The sequence below is a fragment of the Chroicocephalus ridibundus genome, chromosome 6 (assembly GCF_963924245.1).
Source record: "Chroicocephalus ridibundus chromosome 6, bChrRid1.1, whole genome shotgun sequence".
In the NCBI taxonomy this organism is placed as follows: domain Eukaryota; kingdom Metazoa; phylum Chordata; class Aves; order Charadriiformes; family Laridae; genus Chroicocephalus; species Chroicocephalus ridibundus.
Window position 1 is genome coordinate 30,493,238 of NC_086289.1, and position 22,541 is coordinate 30,515,778.

Consider the following 22,541-nt stretch of genomic DNA (forward strand, 5'->3'; position numbering starts at 1 on the left):
GCAAGCCAACACATTCTCTCACACTCGCAACAGGTCAAAGCCATGAACTCTTATATGCTCAGTAATTTTTATTTTTTCTTTTTTTACATTCTTCTAATTCAGTTCCATATTTCATCCTTTAAAATATTCTCTCACTCCTAACTCCTTTTACTCCAATGGATTTCATTACCATGCAACAGAAATCTTTACAACTTCAGAACTCAAAAATTCTGAAAAAAGCACAATTGGGAAGATCCAATTATCCAATACTTCCTCAGTAGTTAACAAATTCGTTACCATTCCTACTTGCTGGTTTGCTATTTGGAGTTCCCCGTTAATTATATTTATTCCTTAATTTACTCCTTTATTTCTTAAAAAATTATTATTGCTTTAAATTACTTTAGCTTTGATGACTTCACATGGCATAACCATATCACCTGTCAGATAATGGAACTCTAGAAAAAGGATGGGGGGTGCAAAGCAAGGTCCATCACTATCTACAAACTACAGCTGGGCTTTCGTGAATTTGGTACCCAACCCTTGTATTTTTACTCACCTAAAAGTCTCACTAAATCTAGGGCTCTGAGAGCAACCCCTGCACGTCCTGAGTACTGTACGCAAAGGTGTTTCATCTGTGGTAGGACACTTAAAAGACAAGTTTTAAAGGCTCTGCTCCTTTTAAACAACACCCGCTCTTTACAGAATTAGAGCCCAAGTTAGTATTCTACCATATTCACCTCTTTTATACTCATCCTTAATCTATGTATTTCACATATCCCAGCAATGAAACTAGTGATGCTGCCATGTCTAGAAACAGTACAAGGGTTATTTTTAATGTCATTTGAATTCTTTACATGCTCTATTAATAATTGTCAAATGATAAGTTTTCATAACTGAACAACTAGAAAAAGTTCACTTCTGTTTGGATGAAAACAATCACAAATCAAAAAAAAAGTCCCACTGACCTCCAGCCGTTTGATGATCTCTCGTAAAGAAAGACTGTTCTCATTTCCTCCTATGAAGGTGGTTGTAGGCAGCTGAAAGACTTTGTCCAAATCGGATTCATGCAAACCATAAAACCCTACAACAGGTATGTTATCAATTTGTGCAGCAGAGCAGGAGACAAAAAGGAAACTGGCATTGTTTTTCAAACCACCATGAATTAAATTTAATAAAGCAGTATTAAGAAAGAAGATGCCAGATTAAAAATTGAAAGTGTGACTATTTTGGAGGCACCCATTAGTACAATGCACTTTAGTCTGCATTTTAAAAAGAAATGTTTTAATTAAATAGTTATTGTTTGATTAGAAGCACCAAACCATTCTTTCTTAAATGCTCACACAGAACAACTGAAATTAAAATCACCCAAACCTTTTTATATTTTAGCATATATGCCATCAATTCTCTACATTATATCTTGCACTTCACTGTTCAGTAAAATAACAAGCTTTGATGATTGGGATTTCTTCCTTGCTCTACCATGAGCAACAAACACCAAAAGAACCACTTTTCACCGCCAGAACCAGTTGGTTGGAAACATACTAGATTAATTTAGACAAAATTAATAGATAGATTAAGAGAAAATTCAGAACTTGTTCAATGTAACACTGTGCAAACACTCTGCTGGAACTTCCAAGGTATCTCTATTCACCCTCTTTCCCTTTATAGGGAAGTGAGTTTGAAATAGCCACGTAATGACCTGTACAGCTCTATTTTCCAATCGGTGACCCCTTATAAAACAGACAGATTTCCACACACACACCCCAACCAAAACAGGGGCTTGTTTAAGCATCTCGTCCCATTTTCATTTAGACATATCTAAACTTGTTCTGGCTGAGAATATGGTTTAAGAAAATATTTAACTTAACTATTATGCAGTTTCAAAAGCCAAAATACACAACTGACAAGATCGAAAGAGTGGTATCAATGGAAGTTAAAGGCTTTGCAGGATAAAGTTTAATCTAGACCTGTTCAACGAAGAAAGGAAGAGTAGTTTCTTACAACTGTAATAGGCAAACTTAGAAAAAACTTATAATACACATTACATACAGTTATAGAAACTTATATATACATAAAAAATATGTGTGTGCACATGTGAAAATATTTTAAAAACTAAAAATAACTTCTCAATTTTAAATTTTGAACTCTTTATCTTAATTCCAGATGAGCTGCAGGCATCCACTTCAACACTGACATGACAGCCTGCACGTAACTCTTAAATCAATATACTGCTCCTTATTTCCTGTTAAATGAATTTTCTGAAGATGAAAATGAAGAAGGAGTTTAAAGATGAAATAATAATGGAACTTAGCATTTAGAGTTGAAGTCAAGCCACAGCACTGCGCTGCCACCACTTTTACTATATGCACCGTCAGCAATAACACCTTTTGTGTTTTAAAAAGAATATATGTAAAAATAACATATTATAAAATATTATGATTTTTTTAATAATATATTAAAATGTCAAATCTGGAGTGACCAGAAGAAGTGTTTGCATACCACTATTTCTCCTTTTTGATACTGTAATAGGTTTTTCCAGCACCAAATTAATTCTTGTTTTCTATAATGCTAAAGAAAAGAGGAAAAAAAGGAGAAAATAGGGACACAGGGCATGACAGGGGTTTTAGTGTAATTTGAAACAAAGCAGTGCTAACATCCTTTTCCCCCGCCCCCGCTTTGTTGACTTTCTCTCAGACTTCACAGGCTCTTCATGTTCTGTCATGCAAAAACCAGAACACGTACAGGATTGATCTGGGCACAGCCAGAACATCTGTGCTTTGTACTGCAGCACCACATATCTACTGAAGCATCACCTCATGCTTAAAGAGATACAACCTTCTTGAAATCCAAGAGCTCCTGAAAGCAATTCTGTAACTTGTATCATGAATGTGTAACTAGCATTTTTTAGAACTCACAGAAGAAACTTCCAACCAGAAGGTTTCTCAAAAAAGAAAACAGAAGATGGGACAAAGACAATGCATGGAAAAATCAAACACTAAAATATTTTCTGTACTACCAGGGACTTTTCATAAGTTTCCCGACTGGAACATCCAAGGATAGGCAACATTTGAGATCCTTCTCTTTTTTTGCTGTGCCAAAACTAGGTTAGAAATTTCGTTTCTCCTCACAAACTGAAATATCACCTCTGTTACACTCTCAGACACATGCCCCATCTCATTCAGAGGTCTAGCATATTTTTCCTACGCTTGTGAGTGCTTCAGGATGATGCCCTTTTGACCAATCACAACAGCCTGTACTAAACTATCTGTAGAGTTTGAAGAAAATTGTACTGATGTGCTAGCAACCATCCATGCTCCAAACAAATTATATTTACTCAGTAAGTGTCTAATGTTATTTTCTAGTAGATACTTTCCTTTAATTAAAGCTGACAAACTTCAAAGAGAATCCCTGATTTGTCTAAGCACCTCTCTATTTACATTCTTAAGCACTCCACTGCCTTTATATGATCAAGGGTCAGAACTGCTTCTTTTCCTACCACCAAAAATAGAAAACACTGCAGCAAAGAGGCAGTAGATATAGTTAGAGTAAAACTAAGCAGAATGTGTTTTATCTACTACTTGCACTATGTTTTATGTCTGGTCCAAAAAGCTTCCCCACATATCAAAGAAAAATGATTCAGTATCTTCATCAAGTAGAAAACCACCTTTTAAACATACCCGGTAGATTGAAGATTAGAGAAAAATCAATCAGATGGGGTTTTTTATTCGAGCAGAGAGGAGCAAAGAAATTGATCAATGCAATTTCTCAAAGGCATGCCCTCTTAGCAACCAGAAAAACCTTTGCAAAAACAAACACTACTGTATTAGACTCCTCCAGCAGTAAACTGAAATGAATACCATTGGATTATATATAAAAGTCAATAATTCACTTCCTGTGTTTTCTTGTGGTAACTTCAAACAGACTTCTTCAAGTTATACAGAAAGAATAAGAATCAGAGGCTAGAATCCAAATTTGGTATGAAATTTACCCTAAGTTCCTCTATTCAGCATTTTGTTTATTGCTTGTTTTTCCTATTGACTAGCCTTCAGATGTACGCAGTCAAAACAACTACCAAGCATAATGTATAAAAGTATACAAGTATAAAAGTAATTTAGACTACCAGAATCTTAGCCTAATGTATTGATTAGCATTGATTTCTGGTGTGGTTCAAAACTGTAAGATTTGGGCTTTTTATGAAGTGTTTATAATCATCATTCATCTGAAGGTGAATTCACAGGAACCTCAGATGTAATCTCCGGATAGAAATCCCACTGTCCTGAAGTTTGAGCCTCCTTACAAACGTTCAAACTATTTCATGGTACCAGCAAGCAGAAAAGTTAGAATTTTCCCTGAAATGTCTTATTAAATCACCTCATCCCAATGAGACAAAGGAGACAAATGACCATTGCAAATAACAAGGCATACAGTGTACGCACCAAGTTTATCGATTGTAGTGATTAGGTCAGATGGAACAAATGAATCCAAGTCTGCATCCAGAATTCCAAGGGGATCCAGCTGAGCCACATGATGGCCGCGGATCTGAGAAAGGAGGAAAGTGAGAGAAAAATGAAATCACGCTAATAGAAGTCAGACAAAGGGCAAGAGTCACAGATAATCTCTCCACAGTATGTATATCAGCCATGAAGTCAAATAAGCAAACACCACTAACGTCACGAGAGGATCACATTTTCCAAGTTTTCCCATAAGAACGTGAAATAAGCACTATACCTCTATTAAAAATTGCTAAATACACATTAGAAGATAACCTTTATTTTGCCTGACGTACAATTTAAACTGGAATTACACTTATGTCTAACTAAAGAAAACTACTGAGGATTGTACTCTAAATCTCTGGGTAAAATTAAGAAGCTATGACCAGTCTATAGATCCTATCATTTGCTAATTCAGTCATTTTTTATTTTTGCCTGAATCCTCCTTTATGCACCTGCAGAATACTAAGTTACAGCATTGCTGACCTAAAAGATAAATCGGTGCTGAAGTTTATATTGCAAGCAAAGGGATCGCTCTTCATGAGCTCTGCTCCACATCAGATAGCATTTGTTTTCATTCATGAAACTTCAGGAATTTCATCTATTATAAAAAACTCACATTCAAGACAACAAAGGACCAAAATTCAATGGGGAATTTATCCAGCTTTCAGTTATCAATGACTGGTGTTAATGCATGCCACAAGGTGCTATAAACTAGTGCCTTACATTAACATACAACATTGCTACAGAAGAAGTAACTAATTGATTCAACAGAGCCACAAATCAAAAACTTATTTTTTAATATGATGTCTCTTGTGCATGATTCTTATATACCAAATTAGCTCATTAAAAGTTTTTTATAGATTAATATATGAATATTTTCTCCTTTATATTTTTCTTTTTAAGGACAAATTCAAATCACTTGGCTAGAATTTCATTCACACTACTAGTATCCTAATTGTCTCCGAAAAAAAGTATTAATAAACTGCAATATTAATAATGAATTGCATGACACAGTAATAGAATGTGATTAAAGCATCGTTCATCAAGAAGTCACCTGTAAAACCACTATTTTTATATATATACACACACATATACACATACATACATTTTATTATGAACTTTCCTGCATACATATGTTACATATACATACATACATATACATACATACATATATATATATATATATGTAACATATGTATGCAGGAAAGTTCATAATAAAATGCTTCCCACTCATAAGCAAACAGAAATACAGCATCTTTTTGAGAAGCACCGTCCCTGTGAATTCAGCCCGGCCTCTGAGATTCTTTGCATCTCATGAATCACCAGTAATAAAACTTTGACAGGCCAAATGATGCCCACGGCAACATCTGTGCCACCTCATTGTTTACAGCGGCACAAAGGCCATCTGACTGGAACTAAGCAAACAATTCTGTCTCAAGCATCATCAACAGGAAAGAATTCACCTCCCCAGGCTACATCTGCTCTGCAGTATTAGTAGAAAGAGGAGGAGGACTAGCAAGAACACCAAAACCCAGAAGAACAAAGCAGTAAAGCACTGTGCCATTACACTCCAGGAGCGGTTTGGTGTTTAACTGCAAGACAGTATTTTCCTCGATACCATGTTATTTTTTAATAATTTCCACTTCTTTCACTGGATACAGAAAATAGTAATAACTGCAAAAATCAGAGATCAACCTTGTGAAAATACAAGCACGGAAAATTTTCATCAGTTGCCATAGATTTGATTGAATGCAAGTACAGACTACCTGAAACTAGACTTTAAAATCCTATTTTCTAGACACAGATGAAAAAAACCAAACCCTACATTATAAAAGAAGACCCAACAAATTAATTTATCTGGACTCATTTTTGTTAAGCACACACATTTCACTGGAAATCCTTCTTTCAGTGCATCTGGTGCTCTGCGTTAGAAAAAGCAATAGATTAACTGCCTTTTCAGAAGGCCAGCTCAACAGACCACAAAGCAGTTTACCACAAAACCCATAAAATACTGACAGGTTCGAGAAATGAAAATTCTGTATCCTTTTCCATTTTGTTTCATTATCAGGCAAAGGAAGGTCACAAATTGATTGTATCCCTTCAACACTGAATTTAGAGGGTTTTAAATACCTTTTAAAAACAGACAGTTGCCTTAGGTAATCCTCTTTCGTTGTTTGTGGCAGACACATGGGTGCCTGCCATTTATACAGACTTTTCTGTTCCATCACTTGAGTTGGTGCACACTTTCAAATAAGAAAGCAAAATGGCAATCCCTGAACTATTTTCAAGTAAATGGTGTCAAACCAGCCTAAAAGTCTCCAATTTTCTCTAATTCTTCAACAAATTTTTACTGCAATGAAAACTGAATGGGCTGAAGTGGTTGTTTTCTACATAGCTATTTATAAGCAAATTTTGTACATTCTTTATATTCACAAACCTTTCTACTCTTTTACAACACCTCTCCAAGAGCTGGATTAACATGGTTCATATCTGAATCAATGGTGACAATGCCATGTGTACAGAAAAAAAAGTTTTTTGAAAAAATTCCTCTTCTATTCCTCTGATGATAGCAAGCGGGAGTTAAAATTCTTAGTGCAGGGTAGGACGGATCTGCTCAAGTCAAATTGTAACAAATTCCTTGGGGGTTACATACTTTAAAAAAAAATTGAATATTTTGCTCATTACAGATCTACGTGTTTAGCAGTTGGTGGTTTTTGTTGTTGTTTCACACTGTCTTTAAGCCTCCTATTGAAATTAAGACATTAAACACAAGTCTAAATAAAAATGTTTAGACCTGTTTTACACTTAGAAAACATCTAACCAAAACCACTGTGCTATTTCCAAAATCCTCCTTCTTTTAGACGAAAAAAGGAAATTAGACCTAATTTCTTAATTTAATAAAAGGCTTAAAAAAAAAATCTGAAATTAAGTCAACTTTGGTAACAGCTCTCCAAAAGAAATTCATCAAAGCTGACCCAAACTCAGTACTGTCAGCCTCCCAGAATTAAACTTCTGGTTAATTCATTATTTCTCCTCTCTCTTTTTACCTATAATCCTGTTAAAATGAATAATCTCAAAATTCACACTAGATGTACAAGAACGCAAGTACATTTCCTCCTTTCTATGATAAAGTAGTAACATTTAGAACTGTAATACAAATTTTCCCAGAGGCGAAGACAGACCTGGATTACAGAGAAGTGATCAGGAGATTCATTAGTACCAGTACATCCAGGAAAACCCCCTTCACATGAAGCAAAACTATTTCAGATAACTTAGTTTTCCAATTTGGTCAAGTAACTTATTGAATCAGACACACACACACAGAAATCTTAATACAGGCAAGTGAGCCAAAAGAATAGTAAAAGCTAAGCTTTGACATGTTTGGCTCCTGTTCCTGGTAAATGGGTAAAAACCAATAGATTCGTGTTCCCTTTCACAAATTATTATCTCCATAAAGAGCTTCCAGGATAAGTCAGAGGACCAGCATCAGGGTTGTGGGGAACCTGAATCCTGAGTTTGCTAAGCCAGAGTTGCATCCCAGTCTGAATCCAGGACCTCAGTGTTGAGGCTATGTGCAGGGAAGAAAAGACTGTCTAGTTCAAGACATTTTGGATCAGAAGCAAGACAATAGGTAAGAGTTAAGACCAGAAGACAAGCAAGAACATAAAAAGGAAGAAAAAGGTTGTTTGCAAAGGAGAGGCCCTCCCACAGCTACCCCAAAGTACACTTACTTGGTACGCTCTTATCAAAGACTGCACAGCAAGGTGATCTTCAACAAGCTTTTCAGCTTTACCCGGTGTCTGGGCCAGGCCATGGCTCTGAAGAAACGATGCCTTTCTTTCCGACTGATCTGGTAGATGGGGGTCATATGCTTGGCCAGCGTTAGCGTTTCGGAAAAACAAATCCCAGGACTGAACATGCGTACAGAGAAGGAAAAAAAGATGGAAAACTGATTACCTCAAACAGAAGTCTCAACCAAAAGCAGCTCCTTCAAGCTGCAAATGGCACCTCACTACTTTACAGTACTAAGTACCACTAATACCCACCAAAAGAAGAGAGCACTGATATGTCTTCATTTTGGTAGCAGCAACTCTGTGTTTCATTTACACAGAGCCCTTTTCACCTCATTTCTTACCCTGAGCTTGTTCAGTGGAAAACTCTCCAGCACGTATGAGTGCAAAGCATCTTCATACATTATTCATTCACACAGCTCTTTTTAACTGTGATGTTTATTCAGGCAACCAGTAATGGGTATGACATTATGCTGCTGGTAAAGAGGTATCAAGCCTATAAATCTGAAAACCTTAATAAATTAAATTAATCCATTCCTTTAACGATACTTAAAGAATTTATGATACTTCAAGACACTCACTGAATATGCCAAATCAGAATCAGTCCTTAAGGGCCTTTCTTGAAGAATCTGTTTAAAAGCAATTACGGCTTTTCTGAGTGAGACTGTTGATCGAAGGTCCTTTCCTCACTAGCTTAGGTTACCTTACTATGAAAGAAACTATGGACCCAGTTTCAGGTGCAAGTCATAACTTTAGAAGAATACACATTTCAGAAACTGAATCACAACAAACGAAAGATCCATTTATTGCCATCTCCCCTTTTACACGACCCACTTCCTCCACATATGCCCAAATCTGGTTTTCCTAAACTGTTTCCATTCTGATGAGGTGTCGCTGTCACAGGTTAGAATGGTATTAGATGCCAACAGACAGGAGCAGAACAGGAAAGCCTGCACTAGCAGGGGACTAATCAATACTTGTGCTTAGCTTACAGTTTCCACAAAAGGTAACGAAAGGTCATAAAATACTTTCCTCAGTTTGGCTAATTTAGGAAAGAAAGGAAGTTATTTCAAAACTTTAAAAATCTTTGTGACTGGAATAGAAGAACTGTAAAAGCTAAATTTCATTTTGTACAGTGCACGTTATTTACCCTGGCTGTGAGCTTGGAACTAACACATTTTAAGGAACCAGTGCCAGGAGAGACAAAACATAGCCCAAATATTTGATTTTTTAAAAGAATATTACTTAATATATTCATTACAGAATACACAAAAGTAGTAAAATAATGTAATACCAACACTGCATGACAGAAAAATATTTATAAAATTCTGGTTTCATTAACAAAAAGTCTTCATGTTGAAATTTCTACAAGCTTTAAGGTGTTCAGAAACACTGAGAGGGGCAGCATACAAGAGCTAGACACTACCCAGCCTTCCAAGTTCAAGTTATATAAGTAGAGGGACTCATTGAACCTGTGGACAGAAACCTCATCATTAACATGAAGCCTCTGTCCAAGAAACACTGCTTTAATGTATCTCTCCTGCTTCTTTATTAATACAAAGCTGCTTTGATACAAATACAATAAACTTACTTAACTTAGCTCCCTGCTCTAACACAGACTTCTTTAAACATAGCCTAACTTTTATGTGCCATTACAAATTAAGACAGACAGATCACGTTTGTTGGTCAGTTCCAGACACGCTGACGAAGACTTCATTCCTCCTCCCTTTCCTCATTTATGCCTATTTCCTGTATTCTTCTTACTGTGACACCTTGCTAGAGGCACTGAGATTAGAAGTCTGAATTTACACAATATCCTATAAATGGTCTATAAGAGTCTATTAGTGTAACTGCATCTCCTCTGGTATTCCCTCTATACACCTTCTTACTCTGCATTAAGAGCAGTATTATTATTCCACCCCTATACAGCACCCAGTCTGACAGTTTGCACATCACATACAGTGAAAAATAGATACAATCCCTTCATGTTACAACTAAGGCTGCTTGACTAGAGGAATTATTTTGGCAACACACAGTTATTAACTTTCATTAAATTAGGAAATTCCAAACACATTTGGATCCATGACGAATCTGACATTTGGTATTCATTCAGAGTTTTAATAAAGAATATGTTTTGCTTATGTTAAGGTTTCTTCCTCACTTTTTCCAACACCATGATACACATACAATGAGGATAATAATACAACTATTCCTTTGTTGAGTCAAAAGCTTTTTATCTAGATGCAAAAGTTATCTCAGCACAGTCCCACAAACAATTGAATATGTTTTTAGACAAGTGCTCTGCTGAGACAGTTGCTAAAAAAATCCAAATAGACTTGCCCAACAAGCTACCTGTTTAAGGAGAATAACCATAGGACCCTTTCTTCATTCAAACTCACAAATAAGAAGAAATAGCTTCAAAACGTTTACATTTGAAGATGCAGACAGCTGGGACACAAGGAACCCACGCTATTTTTTCCTATCGCATTTCTGAACTTATTGATTTGTTGGGCAGGCTTGACATTTAATCAGAGGGGAGGAAAAATACATCATTTGGCTACAGAAAATTAGTTTTTTCTAGATACACATCCATCAAAGCCTTTACAAATTTCTACAGTGTCTTTCAAGATTGATACCAGATTATAGTCTTCAAATCCTGTGTATCAATGTCAGTCTTTGGCAACAGCATTTGCCATGTGACTGAACAGACAGAAGACCAGCTTGGTCTCACAGCAAACCTGCAGGTTCTCAACTAAACTAGTGAAGTTCTTTAAGAAAATGGTAGAGGAGAGTTATAATAGAAAAATACATCTGTAAAAAATAAATTACTATAGTGATACATAATACATTCTTTTTTTTTTCCCCACAAGCAAATCTATATTGTAGTTAACCATTATTTTCTCAAGTAATATAATACAATTCAAGTGACTTAGTGACAACATCCTACTCTCATATAATAAACAGTGTTGCACTTAGAATAACAAGTAACATATTAGTTATCTTGATGGTTTGGTTTTTTTCTAGTGATGTTACAATATTTATCAACAGCAGTGAGGAGAGTAAAGCCTTAGAAGACGCACACTGAGCATCACTACATCATTTAAAGAAAAGAAAGAAAAAGAGGAAGTCAAAACAAAACAAAAACCCCACACTTTTTCCAAGTACATAAACCAAGGAAGTGATTACACAAGCATGGCAGAGCAGCTGCATACAGGATAACATGGTAGGCATTATGTACTCAATATCCAACCATGCAGTTTTGTAATTAATCTTGTGATAGTAATAACTGAGCCTTGTCAAGCTTCTCCCTTATGATCTATGGCCCTGACACCATGCTTCAAGGAGAAATAATGACGCCTTTTTCAGAACCCACGTCATTTTATTCTGATTGTTGTTTTGGCTACTTTAAGGATAGGAAATTCAAAAGACAAGGAAAAGTGGGAAGTCATCAGGAATGGATTTACACAAAGAACGAAAGCTCCCATGGATATAAATGCATATTCCTTGATATATAACCATGGTATATATAGAAAGGAGCAATTCTTACAAAAACTGCTAGCAACACTGAATACGCTCATTGGAATGTGAGAGCCATATTTCAAACAGTTTTAAATAAGCATACATCAGAAGACACGTCCAGTCAAGTCTTGAGAGACAGAAATAATTGGAGGAGCCTTGATTAATTGGTGTTTGTAGGTAAAAGTGAACAGAGTATGATTTTTAAAGCCCAGCAAAAATATAGCTCTTTCACCTCATCAACTAGAAGATGCACATCCCCTCTGATAAGGGGGAGATGTCCAAGAAGAAGAAACTTGAGGAAAAACAGGAAAAAAGAGGAGAGAGAATGTAGCGTCTAAACTTTTAGCACAAATTGGCTCTCTAAACCATGCTGTATGAACACAATGAAATATGAGTGGCCTGCAGAGAGAGTCAAATGATTAGCAATACTATAACCAACACCACATAAGCCATTGGTGTCTCTTGACGTTACTTTTCCAACACTTCCATCACTGTCTGTTGCAGAATGACAAATTCACAATTTGCTTATAGTCATATGACATGAGGTTTTCTGTATTTTTAATAAAACAGGCTGAGGTCAATTCTCAATTTTTTTAACCTGTTTTTTATTAAAGCACAAATTGAATAAATTCTGTCAGCAAAAATATTGGGTAGGTATCTAAAGCTTTCAGGTGATGAAATGAGAGGGTTTTCAAGAAAACAAAAATTAATTTTGTTGATAAAACAAAGTAAAATTAATTGGCATCATTCTCCTCCCCCTCTTTTTTCTAGGCTGTGAAAAATCTAATTATTTAGGCAAGAATAGCTGTAAAGTAATCCTTGATGTCCATCAATCATACTCTTTTAAGCCTCATAAACCAGGCACACAGTGAATTTACTTCAGTTCATTACTGTTGTAAGTATATTACGTATAGTTAACCTGGAAAAGAATTCACACATTTTTAAAATGCATCTTGAATTACCTGGGATACACTCCCTAGGCCAAACCCTACTCCACCAGTACATTTCTATTCCTCTGTCAGTTCACTTATGTTAATTTATTGGTCGCTGTTAAACCTACAAACTGCATCACCTCATCAGGATCCTTTGCCCAACTGTGCCTGAACAGTCAGACGAATTGGATAGTCTTTCAGCAGGATTTTTAGCATTTCCGTCTACTCTCAAGTATCAGCAAAATAACAAGCAGGTCTAAATTTATCAGAAGCCTTTGCTCTTTGCTAGGGCGTTGCGCCGGGAAAGTTTCCCGCCCCCGCAGGAGACGAGGGTGGCCTTTAGGCGGCGCCTGACTGGGGAAATCGACCCGGCTGTTCAGCACCCTGGCCAGCTCCCGGTCGTTCAGCACCCTGGCCAGCTCCGGCCGGCAGACTCAAAGAGAGACGGAGGAGAGGAGCCACCCCTGGAGAAGGGCTCTTCAGTTCAAGCGTTACACAAAAGGCCTAGGATCTATCTGCTATGTGAACGACATTCAGTCTTCACAGTTGTCACTGCATATATCACCTTCCAACATGGCTAAATTCATATGCAACATCCAAAAAAAACCAGCTACAAAACTGCTTTTTTTGGTCCCCTTTTTCTTTTCCTCAACATGCCTCACTTCCTCACACTCTAGATAGAAGTTGTTGCTCTAAGTCTGATAGTCTAAGTGACATTTTTATATACGTGCCCCAAGAATAAGGGAATACACAAATAATCTGGTAAACATTTTGAGGACAATTCACATTACTTCGCTAGAAAATGACTTGTATGTCTTAGAATTTATCAGACTTCTCATCAGCTTCTCAAGTTACTACACATGTATCACCATAAGAGAGACTTCCTTGTCAGCAGAAAAGTTTAAGTCTATGTATTTTTCCCCACAAGAAAGAATTTGGGCAATAGATTTAAAGTTAAAAAAAGCAAACAAATGTATGTCGCCTGGAGAGAGAGGGAGAGAGACAGAACAAAATACATTTCAAGACACTTAAGAAGGCTTTTCTGACAATTTTACATTCAGTTTAAAGGTTACAATTTCCACAGCTACCTAAAAGGAACTCAACATTCATCTTCTTCATAAAGTTTAGAAGTACCAACATCAACACTGTCCTGGTTTGAGGTAAAACAGAACTAATTTTCTTTTCAGTAGTTTTACTTATCAGCTAAGCATCTTCTAACTAACTACCTCTCTGAAATTAACAGCATATTTTTTAGACAGCATTGGCTTCTAGCAGATAAGGTCTGATGTTTATAGTTAATACCAAGGAACGGTATGCGGAGAGGCTCCTGCTTATACTTATTGCTATAACAACCAAGGTGAGCTAACTTTGTTATGCACCAAGTTGAGGGTCAGAAGTGGAAAAGCATAGAGGGGTCACACCTGCGGGGAAGAATGGACAGGACAGGTGACCCAAAACTGACCAACAAGGTATTTCATCCCATCTGCATCATGCTCAGTATAAAATCTGAGGGACCAAAGGGGTCAGTCCTCTTTCTTTCTTCAACGGCCAGTGTCCGAGGAGGACTCTGTCCCTTCATCTGCCTTTGATCCTGAACTTGAATCCAGTTCCTGAGTTCAGCTCCCGTCCGTTGCTGAGTCCAGTCTGGGACTTTCTCAGTGCCTGCCGATGATGCGATCGTCATCCTGGGAGCTCCAAACTGGTTTTCTATATATTGTATACATATTTCATTATTTTCTTATTATCTTTTCTTTTTATTATTTTATTATTAATATTTCATTAAAGTAGTTTAGTTTCATTTCAACTCATAAGTGTGTGTCTCTCATTTTCTCTCATCTCCTGTGAAGGGAGATGCTTTCCCTTCTCTGAAGGGGAGAGAGGTTAAAGAGAGCATCCGTCATTCATTTTAGTGGCCAGCCCAGCCCAAACCATGACCAACATATACTATTTAAATATAACATATCCTCTGATATAACCTTATTACGATAAACAAAAAATTAAAAGTATTTTATTTCTTGGGTCTTCTTCCAGATGCAACTAATTACTTAAACTGCTAGAACAGCATTTCCATGGAGGAATACTGGAAGTTTCTGAGCAGCTTACTATTTCTGGTCTGGACTTCTCATTCTTTCTGCTCAGCTCACCATGCCTGTTGCTCCTCCGTACTTTTTCCTGCTGCAATATCACATCTTACAACAATCAATATGTGGGAAATTAGTTTCACATTTTTTATTTCATACAAGACCTTTTTCTGGACTTTTTATAAAACAAGTCAAAAAACAAACAAAAAAATCGATTCCACTCTTAACCTAATATTATCGTACACAGTCAAGTTTTAGACTTACCTTATGTACGCTTTTAGGGTTTTCAAGCCATGCATAATACATTTCCTCCACATAATTTGAATTACTTCCACTCAGGAATGGTTCTGAGGTTCCTGATGAAGCATACCGTTGGCCATGTAAAAGTACCCTTCTGGCTATATCTTGCTTTTCCAGAAGTTTAATGCCATGCCACTTCAGCGTAGCCGCAAACAACTTCAGATGACTCATGTTTGTTTATTAGACAGAAGGTTCAAGTCTATTAATAAAGACAAAACAAACCTAATCAGAAAAAGAGCAAATGAATTGCAGACGTATTTCAGCCTCACACTGAAAACTGAGGTTTATGGCTAAAGCGCTCTTCAATGAAGCTCAGGCCTAGGCATGAAGTTCTTTTCAGGAGAGAGGCCACTCCATGACTGATGGTAGAGCTACTCTTAGAGCAGTGGAAGTGTCACTGATGACCATGCCCACCCCACAGCTTCTGTAACTGATAACATCATCCTGGTTCCTGAAGCAATCACAATACCACTTGTAACACATGCCCCCTGAGCCTTGGTTCCCTGGGAACAAATGAGTCTGCTAATCATTGACTTCTCTGGAGCTCTTGACAACCGTTAACTGCTGTGTCTCATAGAAAGCTGCGGCCTTTTACCAAGTCAAACCGGGGTACATTCAACGAACCGTGTCAACAGCAAATGCAGCGGATGAAAAAAGCCTGCTTCCTCAAATGTATGCCATGGATAATGGAGCTGACAAATAATTAAAAGTGTTAGCTCAGTGTTCATATTGACATTAGCCTCAAATCAAACAGTGCTACGCTAAGAAAAGGCTCAGTTTAATTTGCTTTCCTAAGTAGCAACGTTTACCTCGTCCTTCCAAAAACCTCTTAAGTTTTTTTAACAAGGACAGCAGATTCTCTGTAATTTTGAACACAGTGAGAAAAACAGTAAGGGTTGAATCTTGGGAATGCTGAACACCATCAGCTCCAGTGCCAGCAAAGGGAATCACAGCTCACCTTCAGAATAAAAAGAACAAATGTAGCTAACAATTAGAACAAAAATAGTACAATCTTAATGCTGAAGTCGCTAAAATTGCAAAGGAATAGCAATAATATGAAAAGAAATATTTGGAAAGGTACAAGAACATAAAGGGTAGCATACTAATTAAGAGGAAGACAAATTCAGATTTAACTCTGAGGTGTCTCTCATTTGGTTTATTGTACAACTAGAGAAATAATTTATTCGGTCAGAAGGCAAAATCCAAGTTTTTTGTTGTTTAGCGTGACTAGTTGAACAACTGCTAAAACCAAACAAAAGTACTGAGCTGCCAAATGAACTTTAAAGTGTTTTAAAAACAACACTGTCATTTTGAGTCATAGATCAAATTTTGTTACCTATTATACTTAAAGATTTTATCTCTACTTCAAGAAATAATAGATACCTTAAAAATTCTGTATAAATGTTTTCTGTATATAAATCCCATTAAATTATTTTCTCACTGTTTTTCCTCTTCCTCCTCTCCCTCCAAAAAAACGAAATACACAGTCATAAAATTCCTAAGTTTGTAAGGGACAGGAAGAGCCATATTTTTTATCAACCAATTTAAAAATTAACATTGGCCTTAAAAAATAAAAAGGAAGAAGAAGAAAGAAAAAAAAAAAAAAGACGCTCCTACTAAATAAAACAGTATTACTGCATGCTTTTCTCTGGCATCACATTTTTAACCCAACATCTATTTTGAAAACTGCTGACTGGATCCCTTTCCTAGTCGCTGACTTTAACCGTATCATCCCAGCAGTGAACTCTCCTCCTTTTTCACACCAAATTCCCTTGTCTCCTCTTTCAAGACTTCTACAGCCTTTACACTCTCATCCACTTGCAGATCTGATGCCTAGCTCATAACACCAGCTGCCATCATCCACTTACTGAATTTTCCAAACAAGCACTTGCTCACATTCTCCACGGTGCTTAGATACATGAAAAGCATTCTCCCAAGGCAGGATCACCAAAACTAGTATACAATCCTCTTTTAAACCTACCAAAACCCCAAAACCTCAAAACCACATGCTATTCTATCCTCACTTGGCATTTTCAGGAAATTGGCAATGGTTAGGCTACTAGTACATTGAATCACCTATACATTAACATTATTTCGTATCTACCTATATTCACTTGTCATTTCCCATTTCATAGATTCAAAGCTTACAACACTGATTTCCTCTAGTGTCAACACCCTACCTATGATTAGTGCTCCTAGGCAACTGTAGGAACATAAATACTATCAGCACTATTTTGAATGCAGGTTAAGTCCTGCATAAGCTCAGAACAACTGGCACAACACTTACAGATTTAATATATTGTCTACATAAATAATTCTCTTTAAGATGCTATGGCACTAAAAACAGTATGCATCACATTATTCTGCAAAACTTAGTAAGATTTCAACCCATTGTAACAGTAAGAACTGAGAGGTCACCATGACACCTAGGACTTTGTCTGTGCCCGTTCTGACAGAAATGATTATTCCACCTATCTTATTCCCTGCAAATCCCACCCTCTACTACGAAACTTCTGCACATACACCTGAGGGGTGGAAACACATTCCTAAAGGGTTACTTACCCTCATTTAAAGTGCTTAACAAAGAGCTGGAAGAGAAAGGAATGAATGGAACGTTTTTCTCAGTTTATCATGCTACAGTGGCAAGCTTCTTAAGTACAGGTAATTTTAGAATCATAGAATCATGGAATTGTTGAGGTTGGAAGGGACCTTTAAGATCATCGAGTCCAACCTTTAGCCTACCCTGACAAGAGCCACTTTTACATTCATTCTTCCTCCTATGTCTGCCTGGAGAATGTGTAGATCTTTCTTCTAGCAGTTAGCAAAGAACGCATAGCAACATAAAAAGAATTTGTCAGGAAAATTTGAAAATGGATGCAAATGACATAACATGTAAGAGAAACAAGGAACTTATAAGTGGTACCAGCCACTTCCCTCCAGTTCCATTTAAATTTCAAAATGGGGTCAGAGCCATACTTCAAGTTGTAACTACTGAATACGCAATCTATAGAAGCAGATATGGGCTATGTCACTCCTGTGAAGATATAAAGATCACAGGTGAAGAAAACTTATCACAGACATTATTGCCACCTCATGAAAAAGCAATGCCTTCATTTTTATTGCAAATGTGAACTAAAAATGGACAAAGCCACCAATCTTGTAATTCCAGTCAGATTTCAACTACAGATTAATTTCACTCAACGAAACTGACTTCTTCCTAGTTCTTTCTTTCACACACACATACACCGCTCTTCAGCACAGATGTCAGCTGTCAGCAGCTAAACGAATTGGTGACCACCAGCATGATCATAGACCATTCCAGCCCACTCAGCCTTGAGACTGTCAGTCAAAAATCAGCACACAGGACAGCAGGCAGAAGTCAGAAATAGTTAGGATTGCTCCACTTCACTATGTTTCCTAAATCAACCCTGAAATCAAAAGAGTGACTGGCAAGGAATCAAGCTGAGTTAAGAGCAACCTAAAGGAAGATATTAATTAAATCTCTACTGGAGGTCAAAAATAAGAAAGAAGCAGTGAACCAAAAGAACAACCTGATATTTAATGCACCAAAGCACCCTTAAAATGGTGAGAGTAAATGAAAGCCCCTAAGCAGCTGAAAATTTCTGCAGCTGTTCTGCAGTATGGCACATGTGTCTCAAGCTAGGAGCTAGCTTTCACCTCAGCACTTTCAACTCTAGAAGTGACCTAATGTCATGGACAGTCTTCTGAATTATTCTACAGAGGCTTCTAGAGCCTGTGTATAGAAGCATATCAAAAAGAGACAGCAAGACATTTCTGAGAGTGAAGTGTTTATCTAGAATTTTCAAGATCACTTTAAACATAAATACATTGCACAGGCTAGCATCATATGAACCAATATTCTCCTGATATTGCTGGTACCCTTACTGAGCTTCTTAACACACATATGAAGTCTTGTTACCAATGCTAACAAATGTTCTTTACGCTCTGCAGAAGTAGCCAATAATACATCTGGCCCATATTTCACAAAAACACTCCTTCATCCACTATCATCGTCATTTTCTCCTATATTCCCCATACAAGTCACTGCTAAAGCTCTTCTTAAGATTGAATAATTCCAATAAAACAAGGCTGACAGTGAAAAAAAAGGCTGAAAATTAAATAAAGTATCTCCAAAAGCCTGTCACGAGTGGAGAGGCATGGAATATCCTTATCAAATATGGCTACGTCAAGAATATATACCTCCGCATGCTAAATGTTTCTTTTCCTTCCAGCACAGATGTGCCATACTGAATAAAGCAGCATAATTCCCCATCCAAACAGCTGACCTGGAGGAAGCTTACAAGCCATGCATTCCCCGCATGCCACACACTGTAAGTCTTGGGCAATGGTGGCATCTCCATGCAATAAAAGTACACAATATAGGACTCTCCCCTCAAGAAAACCGCATTCAGTGGGTACCAAGGGACATCATCACAGACTCTCAGCTACCAAAGTGTTATAGAAGAGCAGGAGGGATGTATCTGGAAGAGGTCGGTTTTACTCTCCTGCCCCTACCCGTAATGCAAGGACACGTCCTCCCACGGCCACCCGACAACACCGTGCCACGCCGGTGTCCTGGTAACCTTGGCTGCGACCACAGGCCCAAGCAGGCGAGGATGCCAAGGCGGTCGCAGCCACAACGGTGCTGCCAGAACCCGGCCCGGGAGGGCCCCGCCGTTCCCCCGCACGCCGGGTGGCGGCTCCCCGCCGCCAGGCCGCGCTCCAGGGCCCGGTGCGGCCCTGCGGCGCGTCCCCTCACAACCGCACGGCAAAGCGGCCTCCGCCGCCCCGGGGGCCTGCGCGGGGGGACGGTCACCCCGGCCCCCAGGTAAGCTCACACGGGCCGGGCCGGACCTGGCCCCGCCACGCCTCCCACAGCCCTCCGAGCCGGGCTGCGCCCATCCGCCCGGCCCGCCGCCCGCCGCCCCTCGCCGGCGCTGACAGACCTGCGGGGGCGGGGAGGCTCCGGCCCCTCCGTGGGCCGCGGCACCGTCACGGCCGCGAGCTCCGCCCGGGACACGGGCCGCGCCGAGGGAGCGGCGGGGCGGGGGACCGTCACCTGCGTCACGTGAGGGGCCGCACGGCGTGCGCCCGGTGCGCGCGCTGAGGTCACGGCGGGGCGGGGCGGGGCGGTGTCCGCAGCAACGCTGGTGGCAGGCGCGGCCGCCGCGCCCGCGCCCGAGGCCACGCCCTCTCCCATGGGCCACGCCCCCCCGACCCCTCAGCCAGGGTCGCCCGCGGCGCCATTTTGGTGTTGGCGCTCGGCCCGGCCTGGGGTGGGTGGGCGTTGCTGTGCGCCAGCATTGCCCGAGGAGCGGGGCCGTGTGGGCCTCATGAGGTTCAACAAGGCCAAGGGCAGGGCCCTGAACCTGGTCCAGGGCAACCCCCTGGTATCAGTACAGGCTGGGGGTGAAGGGGTTGGGAGAACTGGTGGGTGAGAAGCTGGACATGAGCCAGCAATGTGTGCTCACAGCCCCAGAAAGCCAACAGTATCCTGGGCTGTATCAAAAGCAGCGTGGCCGGCAGGGCGAGGGAGGAGATTCTGCCCCTCTGCTCCGCTCTGGGGAGACCCCACCTGGAGCACTGCGTCCAGCTCTTGGGGCCCTCAGCACAGGAAAGACATAGACCTGTTGGAACGGGTCCAGAGGAGGCCACAGAAACAATCAGAGGGCTGGAGCACCTCTCCTATGGAGACAGGCTGAGAGAGTTAGGGTTGTTCAGCCTGGAGAAGAGAAGGCTCCGGAGAGACCTTATAGTGTCCTTCCAGTGCTTGAAGGAGGCCAATAGGAAAGATGAGGAGGGACTCTCTATCAGGGAGCGTAGCGATAGGACAAAGGCTGATGGCTTTAGACTGGAAGAAGACTAGATTTACATTAGATATTGGGAAGGAATTTTTTACACTGAGGGTAGCAAAACACAGGAACATGTTGCCCAGAGAGGTGGTTGGTGCCCCATCCCTGGAAACATTCAAGGTGAGGTTGGATAGGGCTCTGAGCAACCTGATCTAGTTGAAGATGTCCCTGCTCATTGCAGGGAAGGTTGGACTAGATGCCCTTTGAAGGTCCCTTCCAACCCAGACTATTCTATGACTCCTGGAAGCCCCGTGGTTGCTCCAGTCGCCTCTCCCGATACACAGTGAAAGCATTGCTGTGCCGGACACCACCCAGCCGGGGTGTGTGACCCTCTGGTAGGGCTGTAGACACCATGGGGTGTCTACAACAGGAGATCTACCTGGCAGGAAGGAAAACAGGATAAAATGAAAATCCATCTGCAAGATTTCTGGGTGATTGTCAAGAAAACTGGTGATAGAAGTGGACACCTTTGCAGCTGCACAGTGTGAGGTATGGTGGGGACATAAAAGATTATCCTGGCCTTGAAGACAGTGTGCTACACCTTCCTCAAGTCCATCTTCAGGCCTGTAAAGATACCAGTGCAAAAAACTAATTGCACTTGACATTAATGGCAGAGGACAGCATTAAACTTTATGCATATGTAGAAAGTCCTTCAGTGATCCCTGCCCAACAGTTTTCATTAAAAATAGAAGTATAAACAAAAGCAGTGATCAGATGAATAGCTGTGAAGGGAACAGAGAAGGAAAACACATCTAAAGGATAAGTTGTTCACACAGCTCCTTGTACAGGAATGAGTGGAAGTTTCAGAAAAGAGATGTAAAATGTTCCAAGGACCCTTATGGTTTCGCTCCAAAATTTCTACATAAAGTAGACTGAAAGTAGTAGATCTTGACAAAATGATTGGAATTAGTTTGAGGCATTTTTTTTGAGTGAGTTATTGTCCTGGGTTATATGGCCAAATATAAAATGCAAGACAATACAATTTTAAGTGTTCCTTTGCTGGCAGAATTTTTGTTTATATCTTCCAAGTTTTCTTCTGTCCTGGATGTCTTCAAATTACAAATGTCTATCCATTTTCTGTAATAATTCACAACATGACATATTTGTTATTTACCTGCTCTTAATCAAGTTACATAGTATATGCAACAAAGGTCAATCATCTGTACAGACGCTACAATTGATATTTCAGGTAAATATTGACACCACCACATAAATACCAATGTTTAATAATTTTCTGGGTAAATGATAAAATATGAATAATGGGAAAACTGCGTGTGCCTTAAAAGGAGGGAGGAGAGAAAAAGAGCTATAATTTGTTTTGTGGTAAGGGTATACTGCAAAAATGAGTTTATCAGGGTCAGGTGAGCAGAAATGGAAGGTAAAAACCTTAGGAAGGAACGCAACAGGCTTCATCGCCTAATGGTCACACAGATTTTCACGAGGCTTCTTGGTTATTACAATTGTTGATTAGGGTAAAATTAACTTCTAGATTAAAAAAAATCTCCACATAAATAAACAAAAAGCCTTATTATCATCTCATCAGTTTTCCTAGCAGGCGTGCGTCTTCAAGAAA

The 22,541-nt window shown here is 39.3% G+C and overlaps 1 protein-coding gene across 1 annotated transcript in view; it reads right to left on the minus strand.

Moving 5' to 3' along the window:
• Positions 1 to 20,221, minus strand: part of OGDHL (oxoglutarate dehydrogenase L) — a 58,753-nt gene extending 38,532 nt beyond the window's left edge. Inside the window, exons 1-5 of the mRNA XM_063338401.1 lie at positions 20,063 to 20,221; positions 15,060 to 15,294; positions 8,204 to 8,383; positions 4,416 to 4,518; positions 945 to 1,060 (exon numbers count right to left, since the gene is read on the minus strand). Coding sequence (XP_063194471.1) covers positions 945 to 1,060; positions 4,416 to 4,518; positions 8,204 to 8,383; positions 15,060 to 15,266 — 606 coding nt within the window. The 5' untranslated portion in view covers positions 15,267 to 15,294; positions 20,063 to 20,221. The remainder of the gene's footprint in view (positions 1 to 944; positions 1,061 to 4,415; positions 4,519 to 8,203; positions 8,384 to 15,059; positions 15,295 to 20,062) is intronic.
• Between the last annotated feature and the right edge of the window lie 2,320 nt (positions 20,222 to 22,541).